Source organism: Sinocyclocheilus grahami, unplaced genomic scaffold (genome assembly GCF_001515645.1).
Source record: "Sinocyclocheilus grahami isolate Dianchi unplaced genomic scaffold, SAMN03320097.WGS_v1.1 scaffold421.1, whole genome shotgun sequence".
In the NCBI taxonomy this organism is placed as follows: Eukaryota; Metazoa; Chordata; class Actinopteri; order Cypriniformes; family Cyprinidae; genus Sinocyclocheilus; species Sinocyclocheilus grahami.
Window position 1 is genome coordinate 343,019 of NW_015505600.1, and position 15,877 is coordinate 358,895.

The window sequence follows — 15,877 nt, forward strand, 5'->3', positions numbered from 1 at the left end:
GTGGTGAGTTGGTTCCCTTCCTCTGTAACATCCCTAAAAGGCAGTTAAGTTTTACTTCATGTAACCTCTGAACTTTTGGAGCATAACTGGTCCAGATGAGAGCTGTCCCTCAGTCTTAATCTCCCATCAGTCTTCCTCACTGCTCTCAAGAACCTGACAATTTTATAATGCCCAGAGGGCCAGCCACTGTTGCAGCCACGTCAATGAAGAAGATAATGTTCATGTACTCCATTTTCCAGAAGCACACAGGTGGGCCTCACTGAATTCCATCCATGCAGCTTGTGAACATGCACTCTTCGGCAGTTTCATTACGTTGTCAGTTAGAGAAAGTTATACGCTGGCCTGCTATATTATAACAGTATTGTATTTCATTATCAGCTACTTGTGAAGAGTTAGCAGCTAGCGTCTGTTTAGTGTGAGATCATGCTAGGCCTGCATACCAGCCATTGCCTTAATATGAGAAAGCGTGCTCTCAGTTTTAGTTTCTGTGTAAATCCCACTAAAACGCACTGTCAGCATGAACTCCTCAGCCTTTCTAGAGGAAGCTTGAAGCTCAGGTGTGGTGCAAGTTTCTCTATTATTCACCAACTCCTGAGCAGTCTGTCTGTCAAATAAATTCAGAAGCCAACTGAGGAAATAAAGTATAAATATCCTGAAGTCTAGTACATTCCATTTACATATCCACTAAGCACCCAAATGTTGGTGACCACAGTAGTGTTAGTTCAGTTGTCATTGGGATGGATTTATGGGGCATTTAGGGAGGATGTTAATCAGGGATTATGGTAGGTGCTTGATCCACAACTGCCAAAGCTGGGAAGGGCAGAGGGTACAACCCAAGGTGACATAAGGACAGTGGAGACAACAATATTTGGATGTCTGTGCAAGTCTATATTCTACAGCATTGCCAATTTGAAACTTTGGGTGCCAGTCCAGCATGCTCTCTTCTGTAATCCAACATAATCAGAAGTGTCCAGTTGGCCAGGGTTTAGCTATGGTCTGATAAAGGTCCATTGGTGTTTTTAGATGTTGCTACGTTTGTTGATTCAGACCAGGCTTTGCTGAATTACCCTAGCTATGCTGTAATCGTCAGTGCTCAGGGATCTTTCCGCCTGCAGTCAGCAGCTCAATACCTTTTACTTACAGCCACTGCAGAGCATTCCCCCACAGAGCAGAGCTCCAGCAGTCTGTCCCAGATGCTCTTGGCTCACTCTGTTTGTGTGCATGTGCTCGCCAGTGTATGCCTGATGGATTATATGGCAGCAAAGACGCGGTAATCAGTTTGCACGTTTGCTGAACTAATTTATCAATTTGGTTCCTCTTACTTGTAATCTCAGCCATGCGTGCCACTCTGAGCTCATTGTGCTTTTCATCTGGGGACAAACAGTTCTTCAGGAGGAAAGGGCACTACCCTCAGGCCTCTTGATGGGGCTTATTTTCCCCTTCGTGAAGAAGTCACAGGGCATCAATAGAATAATTGTCTGGCAATGTGTCTGGAAAAAAGTACACACATATAAAAACACAAGCTCATTTATGCATCAGTATCACACCTAGACTGATACTGCTTTATTTTGCATTTCCCCATTCCATTTTTTCAAGCGGAGTGGTCTGAAACAGAAAAAAAGAGAGGGCAAGCATTTTATAGTCTATGGTGTATCATTAAGTGTGCTGGCTTGGAGAGGAGATAAATTCAATTATTTTATACCATCATGCGTAAGTGCATAAATTGTTTTATGGAGCTAGCATGTCCTGTGCACTGAATCCAAGACCCTTTTAAAGTGCCGTTGTCTTTGTTGTCATTGATTTCCCAAGGCGATGAACAAAGGGGAAATGGTCTCAGACACTTAAAACCTCTTAGATTTGTCTTATTTGCCTTAACTTTATCCAGGACCTGGCATATATTCAACTATTGAATAGGATTCTCTCCATTTAGCTTCGATAGTGGATCTTGACCTTTTCCTGCCGCGCTGAGGGCATGGTGTTTCCTGTCGCAATAAGGGATGCATGGCTGCATGGGAGTTCCATTGAGAGCACTTGCTGATCCATGTCGTCCCCATGGAGATTGCTGCGTGCAGCCAGGGGATCACTCCCTTCTGTGTGAGGAATCTGCAATGTGTGTCTTGAACCACATTTCATCAGATTAGATTCACACGTTAATAGAAAGTGAGGTCACTAAGAGAGCGGATGAGAGTGTTGGTCCATGGGCCTTTTTATTCTTCTTTCTGTTATCAGCAGAGTGTTTTAGCTGTGGTGGAAAAAGAAGCAGACAGAGTCAAGGCGCTGCTCACTTGTTTGTTACGACAGATTAAGTCATTGATTTGTATAAGCTGTGCACCGATGGAGAAAGATCCCTCTTCCGCTCAGTGAAAGATAGAGAGAGAGAGAGAGAGAGAGAATGGAAGAAAGAAGAGGTAGGAGAAGGATATAAAACAAGATGGCAAAAAAGAGGAGAGGAGAGATATGTCTCTGTAAGGCAGTTAAGTTTTACTTCATGTAACCTCTGAACTTTTGGAGCATAACTGGTCCAGATGAGAGCTGTCCCTCAGTCTTAATCTCCCATCAGTCTTCCTCACTGCTCTCAAGAACCTGACAATTTTATAATGCCCAGAGGGCCAGCCACTGTTGCAGCCACGTCATCGGAGAAGATAATGTTCATGTACTCCATTTTCCAGAAGCACACAGGTGGGCCTCACTGAATTCCATCCATGCAGCTTGTGAACATGCACTCTTCGGCAGTTTCATTACGTTGTCAGTTAGAGAAAGTTATACGCTGGCCTGCTATATTATAACAGTATTGTATTTCATTATCAGCTACTTGTGAAGAGTTAGCAGCTAGCGTCTGTTTAGTGTGAGATCATGCTAGGCCTGCATACCAGCCATTGCCTTAATATGAGAAAGCGTGCTCTCAGTTTTAGTTTCTGTGTAAATCCCACTAAAACGCACTGTCAGCATGAACTCCTCAGCCTTTCTAGAGGAAGCTTGAAGCTCAGGTGTGGTGCAAGTTTCTCTATTATTCACCAACTCCTGAGCAGTCTGTCTGTCAAATAAATTCAGAAGCCAACTGAGGAAATAAAGTATAAATATCCTGAAGTCTAGTACATTCCATTTACATATCCACTAAGCACCCAAATGTTGGTGACCACAGTAGTGTTAGTTCAGTTGTCATTGGGATGGATTTATGGGGCATTTAGGGAGGATGTTAATCAGGGATTATGGTAGGTGCTTGATCCACAACTGCCAAAGCTGGGAAGGGCAGAGGGTACAACCCAAGGTGACATAAGGACAGTGGAGACAACAATATTTGGATGTCTGTGCAAGTCTATATTCTACAGCATTGCCAATTTGAAACTTTGGGTGCCAGTCCAGCATGCTCTCTTCTGTAATCCAACATAATCAGAAGTGTCCAGTTGGCCAGGGTTTAGCTATGGTCTGATAAAGGTCCATTGGTGTTTTTAGATGTTGCTACGTTTGTTGATTCAGACCAGGCTTTGCTGAATTACCCTAGCTATGCTGTAATCGTCAGTGCTCAGGGATCTTTCCGCCTGCAGTCAGCAGCTCAATACCTTTTACTTACAGCCACTGCAGAGCATTCCCCCACAGAGCAGAGCTCCAGCAGTCTGTCCCAGATACTCTTGGCTCACTCTGTTTGTGTGCATGTGCTCGCCAGTGTATGCCTGATGGATTATATGGCAGCAAAGACGCGGTAATCAGTTTGCACGTTTGCTGAACTAATTTATCAATTTGGTTCCTCTTACTTGTAATCTCAGCCATGCGTGCCACTCTGAGCTCATTGTGCTTTTCATCTGGGGACAAACAGTTCTTCAGGAGGAAAGGGCACTACCCTCAGGCCTCTTGATGGGGCTTATTTTCCCCTTCGTGAAGAAGTCACAGGGCATCAATAGAATAATTGTCTGGCAATGTGTCTGGAAAAAAGTACACACATATAAAAACACAAGCTCATTTATGCATCAGTATCACACCTAGACTGATACTGCTTTATTTTGCATTTCCCCATTCCATTTTTTCAAGCGGAGTGGTCTGAAACAGAAAAAAAGAGAGGGCAAGCATTTTATAGTCTATGGTGTATCATTAAGTGTGCTGGCTTGGAGAGGAGATAAATTCAATTATTTTATACCATCATGCGTAAGTGCATAAATTGTTTTATGGAGCTAGCATGTCCTGTGCACTGAATCCAAGACCCTTTTAAAGTGCCGTTGTCTTTGTTGTCATTGATTTCCCAAGGCGATGAACAAAGGGGAAATGGTCTCAGACACTTAAAACCTCTTAGATTTGTCTTATTTGCCTTAACTTTATCCAGGACCTGGCATATATTCAACTATTGAATAGGATTCTCTCCATTTAGCTTCGATAGTGGATCTTGACCTTTTCCTGCCGCGCTGAGGGCATGGTGTTTCCTGTCGCAATAAGGGATGCATGGCTGCATGGGAGTTCCATTGAGAGCACTTGCTGATCCATGTCGTCCCCATGGAGATTGCTGCGTGCAGCCAGGGGATCACTCCCTTCTGTGTGAGGAATCTGCAATGTGTGTCTTGAACCACATTTCATCAGATTAGATTCACACGTTAATAGAAAGTGAGGTCACTAAGAGAGCGGATGAGAGTGTTGGTCCATGGGCCTTTTTATTCTTCTTTCTGTTATCAGCAGAGTGTTTTAGCTGTGGTGGAAAAAGAAGCAGACAGAGTCAAGGCGCTGCTCACTTGTTTGTTACGACAGATTAAGTCATTGATTTGTATAAGCTGTGCACCGATGGAGAAAGATCCCTCTTCCGCTCAGTGAAAGATAGAGAGAGAGAGAGAGAGAGAGAATGGAAGAAAGAAGAGGTAGGAGAAGGATATAAAACAAGATGGCAAAAAAGAGGAGAGGAGAGATACAGTGGGTACGGAAAGTATTCAGACCCCCTTACATTTTTCACTCTTTGTTATATTGCAGCCATTTGCTAAAAGAGAGAAAATGGAAGAAAGAAGAGGTAGGAGAAGGATATAAAACAAGATGGCAAAAAAGAGGAGAGGAGAGATATGTCTCTGTGTTCTTCCTTCCTTCACTCTGCCCTTCTTTTATTGAGACAGTGAAATGACATAAGGGAGCAACTGTAAAATGCCTTTACCTTCTTTTAACTCTTTTCCAACCGTGACCAGGTTTCTCCTCCCCCTCAGGCCTTCCATTGAACATTAATTAAAATGGCCAGGGCAAAAGGGTAATTATGATAATAACATAATAATATCGCACAGGTTATTAGAATTTTTGTGTGGTTCCGAAATTGCTTCCTTTGAGTATCCCATTTCAGTGGAATTAGCTAAAGGATAATTTCCTTGAGAGTAAAGGCATTGGAAAGGATTCCTCGGTCAAGGTGCAATATGGTAACCTGATCCTCTTAACATTTAATGCACCATGAGTTCCTGCTCCTGGCACTCGGCCCCCACCTTCAACAAACCCAGTTTTGGCTACTGGGAGGCAGGAGGGTGGAGTAGCTTGTGTACCGAAGCATGCATTAATAGCACTGCTTTGCATTTCACTTGCAGCCCTCTTGATAATAGCTAAAACAATCATTTGGGTTTTTATCAGCTTTAAACGATCACAAGCCACTCTGATTTTGTGTGTCAAGCAAAGCCGCTGGCAGGCGCTCTCTGGAACAGGGCCGGCCGAGTTGGTGTACCTCTTTGTCCGTGATGCTACCTGACTGACTGTGCTAAAATCCCCATCCCAGCAGATATTAGACTCCCCCGCCGAATGCCGGCAACCCACCTCCAGCTGCGGTCGGCGTGGCACGGCACGGCGCAGCTGAATTGCTTTTGAATGTTCCCCCCTCAAATAGGCTGTAATTACAAGCTTAAAGAGGTTTAGTGGTCCAGTAAACTACATAATCACCCCTGAATTAGCCCGGGCTCATCAGCCGCAGTCCACCAAGCTCCAGTCAGTGTTTGCAGGCTGGCCCCCTTATTACCGTGTGACTGTGAACAGCAGGTGTGGAACAACACGCATCCCCCTTAAACACAGACTCCCCACCCTTCCACTGGGATCTGTAATGAGACCGAATAAGAGGCTGCTTACCCTACTGCGACTGACTTTAGATCAGTGCCTGAACCTGGCTTACCTCTTTGCAGAGTCTGGTGGCGCTTGAAGCTATAGGCCACCCCATAAAAATTTAGCTCTGCTCTACTCTATGTAAAACTATTCAAATACCAGCCACTGTCTTCAAATGAAGTGCCTTACAAATCTGGGTGTCCAGATACGTGTTATTTTGTCTTTTGCCTGTTGCACTTTGCATTTTTGAATGCAAAGCCCTTAGCTCAAATTTGATAATGTTGATTTAGCACATTGTGGGCTTGGAAGTTTACACAGATATGGATAGATCTGATTTGTATTCCGGCCCACACCCATCCTTTAATTTTAGACTTACATTCTGACCTCAGCTGCCTCCAAACCGAAAGTGCCTATTGCCTACCCAAAAGCACTTGTGTTACACCCTCTTCCCTATCCCAACAAAAAATATTGACAAAAAAGGATGACTAATTACCATGCTGGAAACCAAATTAAACATCTTCTTTTATCAAAAGTAGAGATTAAATGGCAAAAAATTGCTTCCAAGGGTGAAATTTCCCCAGCTTAATCTTGTTGTAGTACAAGGATTTCTAAAAACGCTGCGTGTGAATAATTCATGTGCTGGCTTTGTGTTGACTTAGCTCACTACAAACTTAGTGGCGCTCCCAATGAAGCACTCCCACTTTCTGTGAGCCAGCCAGTCACCAACTCCGCCAGGGCATCTTAAGCCCTGGCCTCCAGTTGTTTTCCAAATCTAAGATCTTTCTCCCTCTTTTGTTGTTGTCTCATTGGTGAATCAGAGTTAGGAAGAAATTGGGTTACAGAAGCTTTGTTGTTTTGTCTTTTTGCTCTCGCTCTCTCTCTTCAGTTTTCCATATGAATCATGTTTTGTTTTTCTTAATGAAGGACAAAACTTTATGTTTATGCCACATACACAAAAAGGAATTTGAAATGTCTCAACTCTTCCTCAGCCAAGAAATATCTCTAAAGTCAAGACTTACTGTGCTTTCTTGAGAAATAACACCTTTCTCTGATAATAAATAACTTTCCAACAAAGCTGTGATTGTTTCTCTCATGCATGTTTTACTGATGAAGACAACGAGTGCACAATTTTCTGGTGAGACGATAATGCTCTTTGCCAAATATCAAGGGTAATCCTTCCTCCCCCACCCTGAGGTTTGGGCTGAATGTTGTAGGTGGCCCAATCGCAGAAGGCCTGAAGCTGTGGCTCTGGTGCAGTTAATGCTAGCAGAGCTGGAGTAGGTGGAGCACTAAACTTCAGACCTAATCCTGTTTTCTCAAGGGCCAAGCCACGGAAGAGTGGTGGACGCAGCCCACGCATACAGTGGCTGGTTCTGAGATAGGATGTTGAAATGATACTCAGTAGACACTTTGGCCAAAATGGCCCCTGGATCAAGCCTCAGGCATTCCTCAGGGGCAGCTTGGCTTCCATGGGGATTAGCCACAAGGAATATGGAAGTGAGGCAGCAGAAATGAACCCATACATACTCACCTTAAAAGGACCTGTTGACCTGAGTCGCCCCTGCAACGTATTTACTATTTAGACAGCACGTTGCTTAGCGAGATAGGCACATAGTGGAAGCATTGTCAGATGGAGCCACTAGGATTAATTCCCGTGTTCTGCGACTCAAGGGGCATGCCTCATTTTTGTGCCATGCCTCCCCACTCCTTTTCTGTGTGAAGAATAAGCACCATGTTCAGCGCACACTTATTTTATGAAGTTAATCTTGTGTGGAAAGCTTCTTTAATCCAAATCACACAGGATAGAGAGAAATGTTCCCTTAAATAGAACATAACGATAATAACGGTAATGTGGGTAATGAAGGCAGCGGAGTGGGGAAGAGGGGGTTGTGGCTGATTGTAATTAATTGGTTAAATGGAACACAAAAAGACGTGTCCACAGCAATTGGGGGGAGGATGTGTTCAGTATGTGGCCCTAGCCAACCCTGGGAGTTGACGGGTAAAGAAATACTGCTGGGATTCTGGCTTTTTTTTGTGGGGGAAGCAAAATGATGAAGAAAACACAGAGATGAAAGCAACTTCCAAAATAGTTCTCCCCTCACAGTGAACCAGAGGAGCCTGTCTAAGGACCTGATAAGGAGCACAGCTGGAGCTCATCCAGACCTCCTCCTCCCTGTTCTATATACACACAACTCTCCCGACAAAGACATAAAGACCAAGAGTACACACCTCTCATGTTTCTGCTCTCATAGTCTGGGTTGTACCTCTCAGCTTTCAGGGTACAGTGCAGTAAATACTGGAATTCTACCCTCTCCCACGGAAAGGTCTCCTGACACAACTTGACTCCTCATATCTTGGCTGTATTCAAAACAGCATTCTCTGCCATCGCTCGAAATTGTGGGTAAGGAGAGCAGAGTCAACCAAGGGTTGGGGGAAATTCTGAGTTCGATTTTGAGCAGCAATCTTGGGCTCAGAGAGAGCACGAGAGAATGGGAGAGACCTGTTCACCTCTCTTATCTCGCCGATAGGACACGGACTCTATGCTCTTCCCCGCCATTCCCTGTCTGAGGGGGCCACAGAGGAAGATCGGGAGGGACTATTGTTGATGCACTGCTAGACACAGACACACACACACAGATAAGATACATGATGGAGAACTGAGCATGGGGAGGACATTGTTGGCTTGGTATCCACCAGTGCAGAAGAGGCTGGAAATTCTGATGAAAGGAGTAGTATATTTGGACAAGACGTATCATTAAGATAGGCGAAAGGAAACAGGGAGGATGCGTTGAGATTTTCCATCTGTTCTTTAGGCAGTATTATTGCTTTCTCACTAAAGCATCACGAGACCCTGAGAAAACAATTCTCAGCCAGTACTGCTGCCAAGAGGATTAAAATACTGTCGCTCTCTGACTATTATAAAATCTGTTGGTTTCTCTCAGTTAAACCAGAATCTAAATCACACTGTTTTGACGCATAGGGTTACTTTGGTGTTTGGAGAACCAGACAAAGAAAAAAAATTGTTTCTGAACATATCCACTTCATAAGTTTATGAATGCTTTTATGAAATACATCAGTATGACAAGGATGGAAAAGATGTGTGAGAACATTGTTCAAAGAGACAGAATGGAAGAACATTTGTAAAGAATGTGGAAAAAAAGGTCTGTTTTGCATTTAGCAAACAGAAAGGTCCAAAACAACAACAAAAATAATAACCCAGGTATTTTAGCCATAGAATTGATCTATCAACCTGCCATGATTGCACATAGATACTGGACAATTTACATATAAACCAAAAAAAGGTAGGGCTTAAGTTAACATAAGGGCTTTTGTGTGAGCAGCTATTAATTAAAAGTGAATAAATCATAGCTGTATGTTTTCCAGATATGACGAGTAATAAGTGTAAATGGGGCTTCAGTCACTGCTGCCCCATTCTGCTCAAATACAGGTGTGGCTACCTCGAGGTCATTATGACAACAAAGGTGAGGCACGCTCGATGCTGTGGTCGGAAGAGCTTGACCCAGTTGGCATTTGTACAGGAATCCTGTTTGGGTACTGCTAAATGCTCATGGTCGGAGCCACCTGTCAATCACAGAACAGGTCTTTGTGTGGGGTTTCTAGGATTTAATGAGAAGTTAGGATAGGATTAGGTTACATTTAAGTTGAGCTGAAACTTGACTGCTCATTTTCTCCACCCCATTGTGCATTGTTGTAACATTTCATTTTGTAAAGTTGTCTAACAAGTTGCCTTAGTTGACAGTCCTCCTCCCACTTCTTTTCTTGAAAGCGAAGCCTGTACAATGCATTCTTCATTCTATATCTCATCAAGATATTTAATATTTGAATTTTAATGTGAATGACTCTTAGTTACCCATTCCTTTGCAAGTTTAGACCATGCAATGACTGACAAAACATAGTTGTAGAAGAGACGGGTTTCAAAATAGCAGATTGCAAAAGAATCTTGTATGCAAATGGTCTGGCGAAAAGAGTTTCTTGTTTCCAAATCATGTTATCGGAGTGTAACAAAGCTGGAATTTAACCTGCTGTCCTTAAAATCTTTCGGTGTAGGAGAGGTAGTGAGCAGAACACAACGATGTGTGAATTCTCAGCCTTCATACCTGGAATTGCAGCGGCCCAGAGCTGGAGTCATTCTTTGCAAGCCAGCAGCAGAACAGTCAGTGTTTGTGCTATCACATAGCCTTTGGCACAGCTTTCCCCTTAAAAGTCATGAGGCCTCTGATACTTTTGTCCAAACATGTTCCCTTCACTACAGGGCTGACCAGCCATCATGCCACACTCAATGCCATTTTTACCTCCACAGTTCATTTGTAAAGTTGAGCATGACCGCTGTTCTCTCTCTGATGATTTGATGAAGTACAGAACAGGGCAGGAATGACATAAATGTGATGTTGGACTTATACGTTGATTTTATGATTGTAGTTGCCATTACATTTTTGATGCTCAAAGGCCTGCTATCAGCAATTACCACTGATCAGATGACAGTGAGAGAGGCTGGAATGTTGTTTTCTCACATTTCCAGTCCTGGCCCTGGTTTCACACAAACCTCATCTTTGTGGTTTACAATGATGGACACTGGAAACATATGATAAGATAAGATAAAAAAATCTTAAAATCTATTTAGAAATGGCTGGAGGCGACACTTACAATTATAACTTTCTGCATGAAATTATCCACAGTTTGTTCCAATTACCTACAATTGGATCACATGAAAATGACAGAGCGACAGGAAAACAGCTCGCTTTCTCTGGCAGTACCAGTAAATAAACATGCATTCAGCAACATGAAAGACATTCCAATTTATTATTGCTTGAAAAAAATATCAGACAACCCGTGGCGCCAACCATTTTTACATTTTGTTTGTTCATTTGGAAGCCTTGTTCTTATTATACCTCTGAAAGGGTGAATCAGAATCACAGTTGCCAATGTCTTCCTTTCCTTATACGTTAGATCACATAAGTAAAAGTAAACTATATTCATAAGTGCCCTTTCCCTGTGACATGCTTGGCTCCTAGTTACTTTGCTGCAGTGTCAAGGATGTTGACTCGCTATGGTTTGAGGACTAGTAGAAAACATTTTTGTTTGTAATAGTGATTTGCTAACTCCTCTGTTAAACAGCGATCTGTTGTCACTTTGGTAGATTTGCAGCCCAACGCCAAGTTAAAGCCTCTGTCTCTGTTAATCCCTATCAGGTTGTGCAAGGTTTGGTAATGGGCTTAGAAGGTCTGAATCTGTTAGCACAGTGAGTCAAACAGTGGAGGTGTCTAGGTCCGATTATTGTGTTAACAAAGCATTATATGAAAATATTGTACCACAGAAATGGTAGAGGGGTTATTGCTGTGCTTTAAGACCAAAACACAGGGTTCTATCTCTTTTTTTATCTCTCTAGGTATAAATGTGGTGTAAACATCTTTGCACAATGTACCTCCCATTGTACATGCTCAGCAGGGGCCTCAACACAGGCTCTGTCTTGTCTTTTTTATGAACAGCACATTGTTTAGACTCAAAGCTAGAAAGCTCAATACTTCATACTAATGCTAGTATAAATCAAGCAAATCTCACCTCACCTTTATTTAAACAGCTGGATCAGCAAAATATCAAGTTCTTAACTTGGCTGTATTGAAAACTGTTCACCTTACTTTAGTATCACCCATGTTGTTACCTTTTAGCTAACTGGCTAATCATCTGTAATGACGGTAATCTCACAAAAATTAAAAAAGGAAGAGGTATGTGTCAGATTTGTGGTTTGTATTCCACACAAGGCTTCCGATATCCATTGTCTATCATGCATTCATGGCAGCAAGATGACTAGAATAAATTTCAGTGGGGTTGCACGGCACAGCACTCTAATTACTGTTTCTGTTCCCACACTTCACTTAACTTTATAATTGGCTTGCCTTTTTCGCTGCCATTAATTACACGATTTCATATTCCATTAATGACTCTAAGAAAGAGACACACCTCACTTTTTCACACTAATTAACAGCTGCTTTGCCACTTTTCTGCACAAATGTGTGAGCAACGTCTCCATTCTGTACCTCAGACCTTTCTCTCACTAACAAATGTGTTCATTAATTTATTTATTTACAATAATTCTCATGTAATTTCCTGTTGTTTTTTCCTCTCTCTCTTTTATCAGCACCCATACCCTTCAGAAGAACAGAAAAAGCAACTGGCACAAGACACCGGGCTGACTATACTACAAGTGAACAACTGGTAAGTCAATTGTACTTTTGTGTTTACATGCAATCAATAGCTTCGCCCCTGGCAAGCGGCTCTTAATGATTTGAATTAATACACTCCCCTCCCCCCCACTTTTGCTCGCTCCTCCCATCTGTCTCCCACTTATCGCCTCAGCTCCCTTCAAATCAATTCACCCAAAGGGATATTGCCGCCAGGATTTTTCCGACTAAATAATTTTTTTGTTCACTCATTCAAATATGAATCCCTGTGAGAGCAGCTACTCTTGCGCCTCTGTGAATCCTCTCTCAAAACCTGTCTGTCCCATGCTTACTGTGACACAGAACTCTATGTCTCAGCCTAAAAAGCTATTGATTTTGTCGTTTCCACCATTAAAAGTTTGACAGAACCTTCACAGGGGTGTGTTTGTTACCAGTGATGGCTATCAGCACATACTTACTGTTATTAGCCGTGTCTAATGAAGGGCCTGAGATAGGGAGTGGGGAGGTGAAAACTAACAAAGGACGGAACGTTTGATGTAAGAACATAAAGAACAACCTTCGCCACAAATTCTTTCATGCCAGGCCATGAAATTCTGTTCGCAAACTCACTCCGCTCTTGTTCTTTAAGTGTCAGAGATTGATATTGCCAAGGATCTGATTACATGCCCTAATCCATTTTGCTGAATGAACCGGCCTTAATGTAAGCACTCCCAACATGGGATGGGAGAGTTGTTTTAAAAAAGCATTCCGATACAAATGAGAAATTACATATTAATTACTTCACAAAGGCAATCAGTAGCCTAATCATCCAAATAGCCAAATATGAACCATTAAACTACTTTAAGTTACAAGAGAAAAGCAAAAGAAACTAGATCACATCTATACATAGCCATTTTTATAGAACGAGAAAACATGTATGTGTACATTGAAAGCATTTTTCTGGCTGTTGTCATTGCAATGAGTTGCCAACTGTAAAACAAAAATAGTTTCACTTAAGCGTCATGTCATTTGTACGTGATAGTTGCAATTACTGTAGAAACTGGTTGTTAGAATGGGCGCAGTCTAATGTAGCTGCTGTGGATAGTGCTATGGAATGCCCATCTGAAAGTTGTTTGTACCATAGTACTTGTTGGTAGTACTATATATTTTTAATATTCATTAAAAATTCCGCTAGCAATTATTGTTTTTACAAAATGCATTGCTAAACATATCACATTTACTGTAATGCAATATACATTTGTATCCTGATTACATACTGTAACGTTGTTATTCCATCAGGCTTCTCAAGCTTATTAACAACCAATCCCTTGCTATGTACACCAGATGTTAGGAGAGTGAGAGAGATGGGAGACGTATTAAAACCCATTACACAAAATGTAATTTCTGACAATATAATCCTTACCATTGTTCGGTTCGGTACCTTCGAGACAACCGGTGACTAAGAATGAGGATTAATTTACAAAAGTGGCCTATCAGTGGGACGCAGGCTGACGGACACAAGGGAATCTTGTTGGGGTTATCAATTTCTGTGACCTCACAACAACCCATGGGAGATCAATTCTTTCAGCCATATTAGTTAGCAGAGAACACACAGGCAATTACTTCACACACTGTCCTGTCCTACCCCAGCATTCGGCTACTGGGCCGAATCATTGTGTAGCAGGGTTTGGTGTATGTTGGAAGAATTGTCATATTGCCTGTGTTTGTGTGGATGCAGGAGAAGGAGCACTTGTCTGAGCAAGTGTGTAAGCGATGAGCCAGAGGTGGCCAATTTAAGCGGTATTAGCTGTTAAACCCTGCATGCTCGGATATTGCAGCCTTCTCTCAGATTGTGTGCATCAGTGTGGATGTGTTCGGATATGTGTGTAAGGGTGCAAATGACATGGAAAGTGTATATGAAAACAGAGGGGGAGAGAGAGAGATGCTCAGTACATTAGGGGTTAGAGAGTAGGATCTGTCGTTTCATAGGCCCGTGGTTGTGCTTAGTAGGAAGCTCACCATTGGGTGTCTCCATGGCAACCCCTGGTGATGTTACCTCCTGACCTGCTGATTTTTAGAGGCAATTTCCCAAGCTGTGATTCTATTCATCAGACTAGTCAAAGCACCGGGCCAATACAGCTTATTTCCAACATACAATACTCGTGCAAGATTTAAAAGATAAATTCCAGCATTCCATTCTAGCATGCAAGCATATAGATTTAATTTGCTTAGCATGCAAGTCCATATAATTTAGCCATATCTCAGAACAAACATTTTGTTGATTATAGGACTTAAGGGTGAACATGTGGAAACCACAATGTGACATCAAACAAACAGCTAACAGATGGAGCTAAACAAGAGATCAACCAAAAATTATGGCTTCCTTAAGCCCTGCTCCCATAGACTTGTTAACACATATGTATGTGTCCATTATTGATGAGGACTCCGAGAATCTGCAAGCTGAAGATTAAATAAAAAATGCTAAAGGCCGCGTGGTGTACGGATCACTCATGAATTATTGGCGCTAACATAACGTGAGGGACTGCTGCAAATCTGGGTCCACATATTAACAATCGACCCACGTGGGTGAGTGTGTTGTTTAGTCAACATGCATTGAGAGTGTCTGAAAACTATTCTTCAAATCTGGATGATACGCAATAGACATACACTTAGTCACACCCTTATGGTCACCCTTACGCACACATGAGCACAGACGCATACGCACCCCCGGACACGCATGAACACACAGAGACAGCCTAAGACGCGGTGAGCGAACGTGGCATTGAGGAGGCATCGATGTGGGATCTATTTTTGGAGGGAGATGTCAGAGCTTTGATAGGGATTATGTACAACTCCATAATGATGTAAAGGCACAGTCAGTTGTTCGACATACAAATGCAAAACTTTCATTGAAATAATGGTAGAGTAAGAAAAAGGAAAGTTGCAGAGAGAAAGAAAAGTTTTAGCCTTTGACGATAAGAGAAAGCATTCTCAGAACACTCCATAAAGATCAGTGATGTAAAATCAATGGGCGGGTCATTGGGTTTCACGTGTTGCCCGTTCTTCCCTTCCTGACAGAATTGAATAATCTCTTTAAAGATGCTGTTTAAACCTTAGGGATGGATTGTTTTGTCAATAAGGCGGCTTTTATGAAAGTCTTAAAAGCATGGAGTGAAGTGTGGCGGGGCTACTTTAGAGAAACAGCGTCCACACACCCTGGATCAGGTTTCTGTGCCTGAGAGAAAAAAAAGGAGCGATAGCAAAATAAAGAGAGAGAACTGGATGACTGGCATGCTTCACTTCTCTGACAGCCAAGCCCGCCCATGTCAAGAGAAGTTGAAACTTGTTCAAGAAAAGCTCTGGATGATTGCTCTATGTGCTCTTCGTGTGTAGTATCTGGCAACGTTCTTATAGCTTCGGGGGAAAATGTCACCCCTGACCCAATAGGTATCTTGGATAGGCAGTTTAACTTATACGAAAGCAAAATCAGAAATGAGATCTGTGTAGTATATCAGTTGTTTCTACTACACCACGATGAGATTTAAATGGAAAGCAAATGGATACTTGCTTGACAGCAAAGATTATAGTTTATTTTGAAGACAAATTTATACTTATATAAAAAAATAGCAAGGAACTCCATTAAGTCTATCACAGAGCAA

At 42.3% G+C, this 15,877-nt stretch overlaps 1 protein-coding gene across 1 annotated transcript in view; it reads left to right on the forward strand.

Moving 5' to 3' along the window:
- LOC107551348 (homeobox protein Meis1) overlaps positions 1–15,877 on the forward strand; it is a 64,002-nt gene that overhangs the window by 34,665 nt on the left and 13,460 nt on the right. Inside the window, exon 9 of the mRNA XM_016232922.1 lies at positions 12,197–12,273. Coding sequence (XP_016088408.1) covers positions 12,197–12,273 — 77 coding nt within the window. The remainder of the gene's footprint in view (positions 1–12,196; positions 12,274–15,877) is intronic.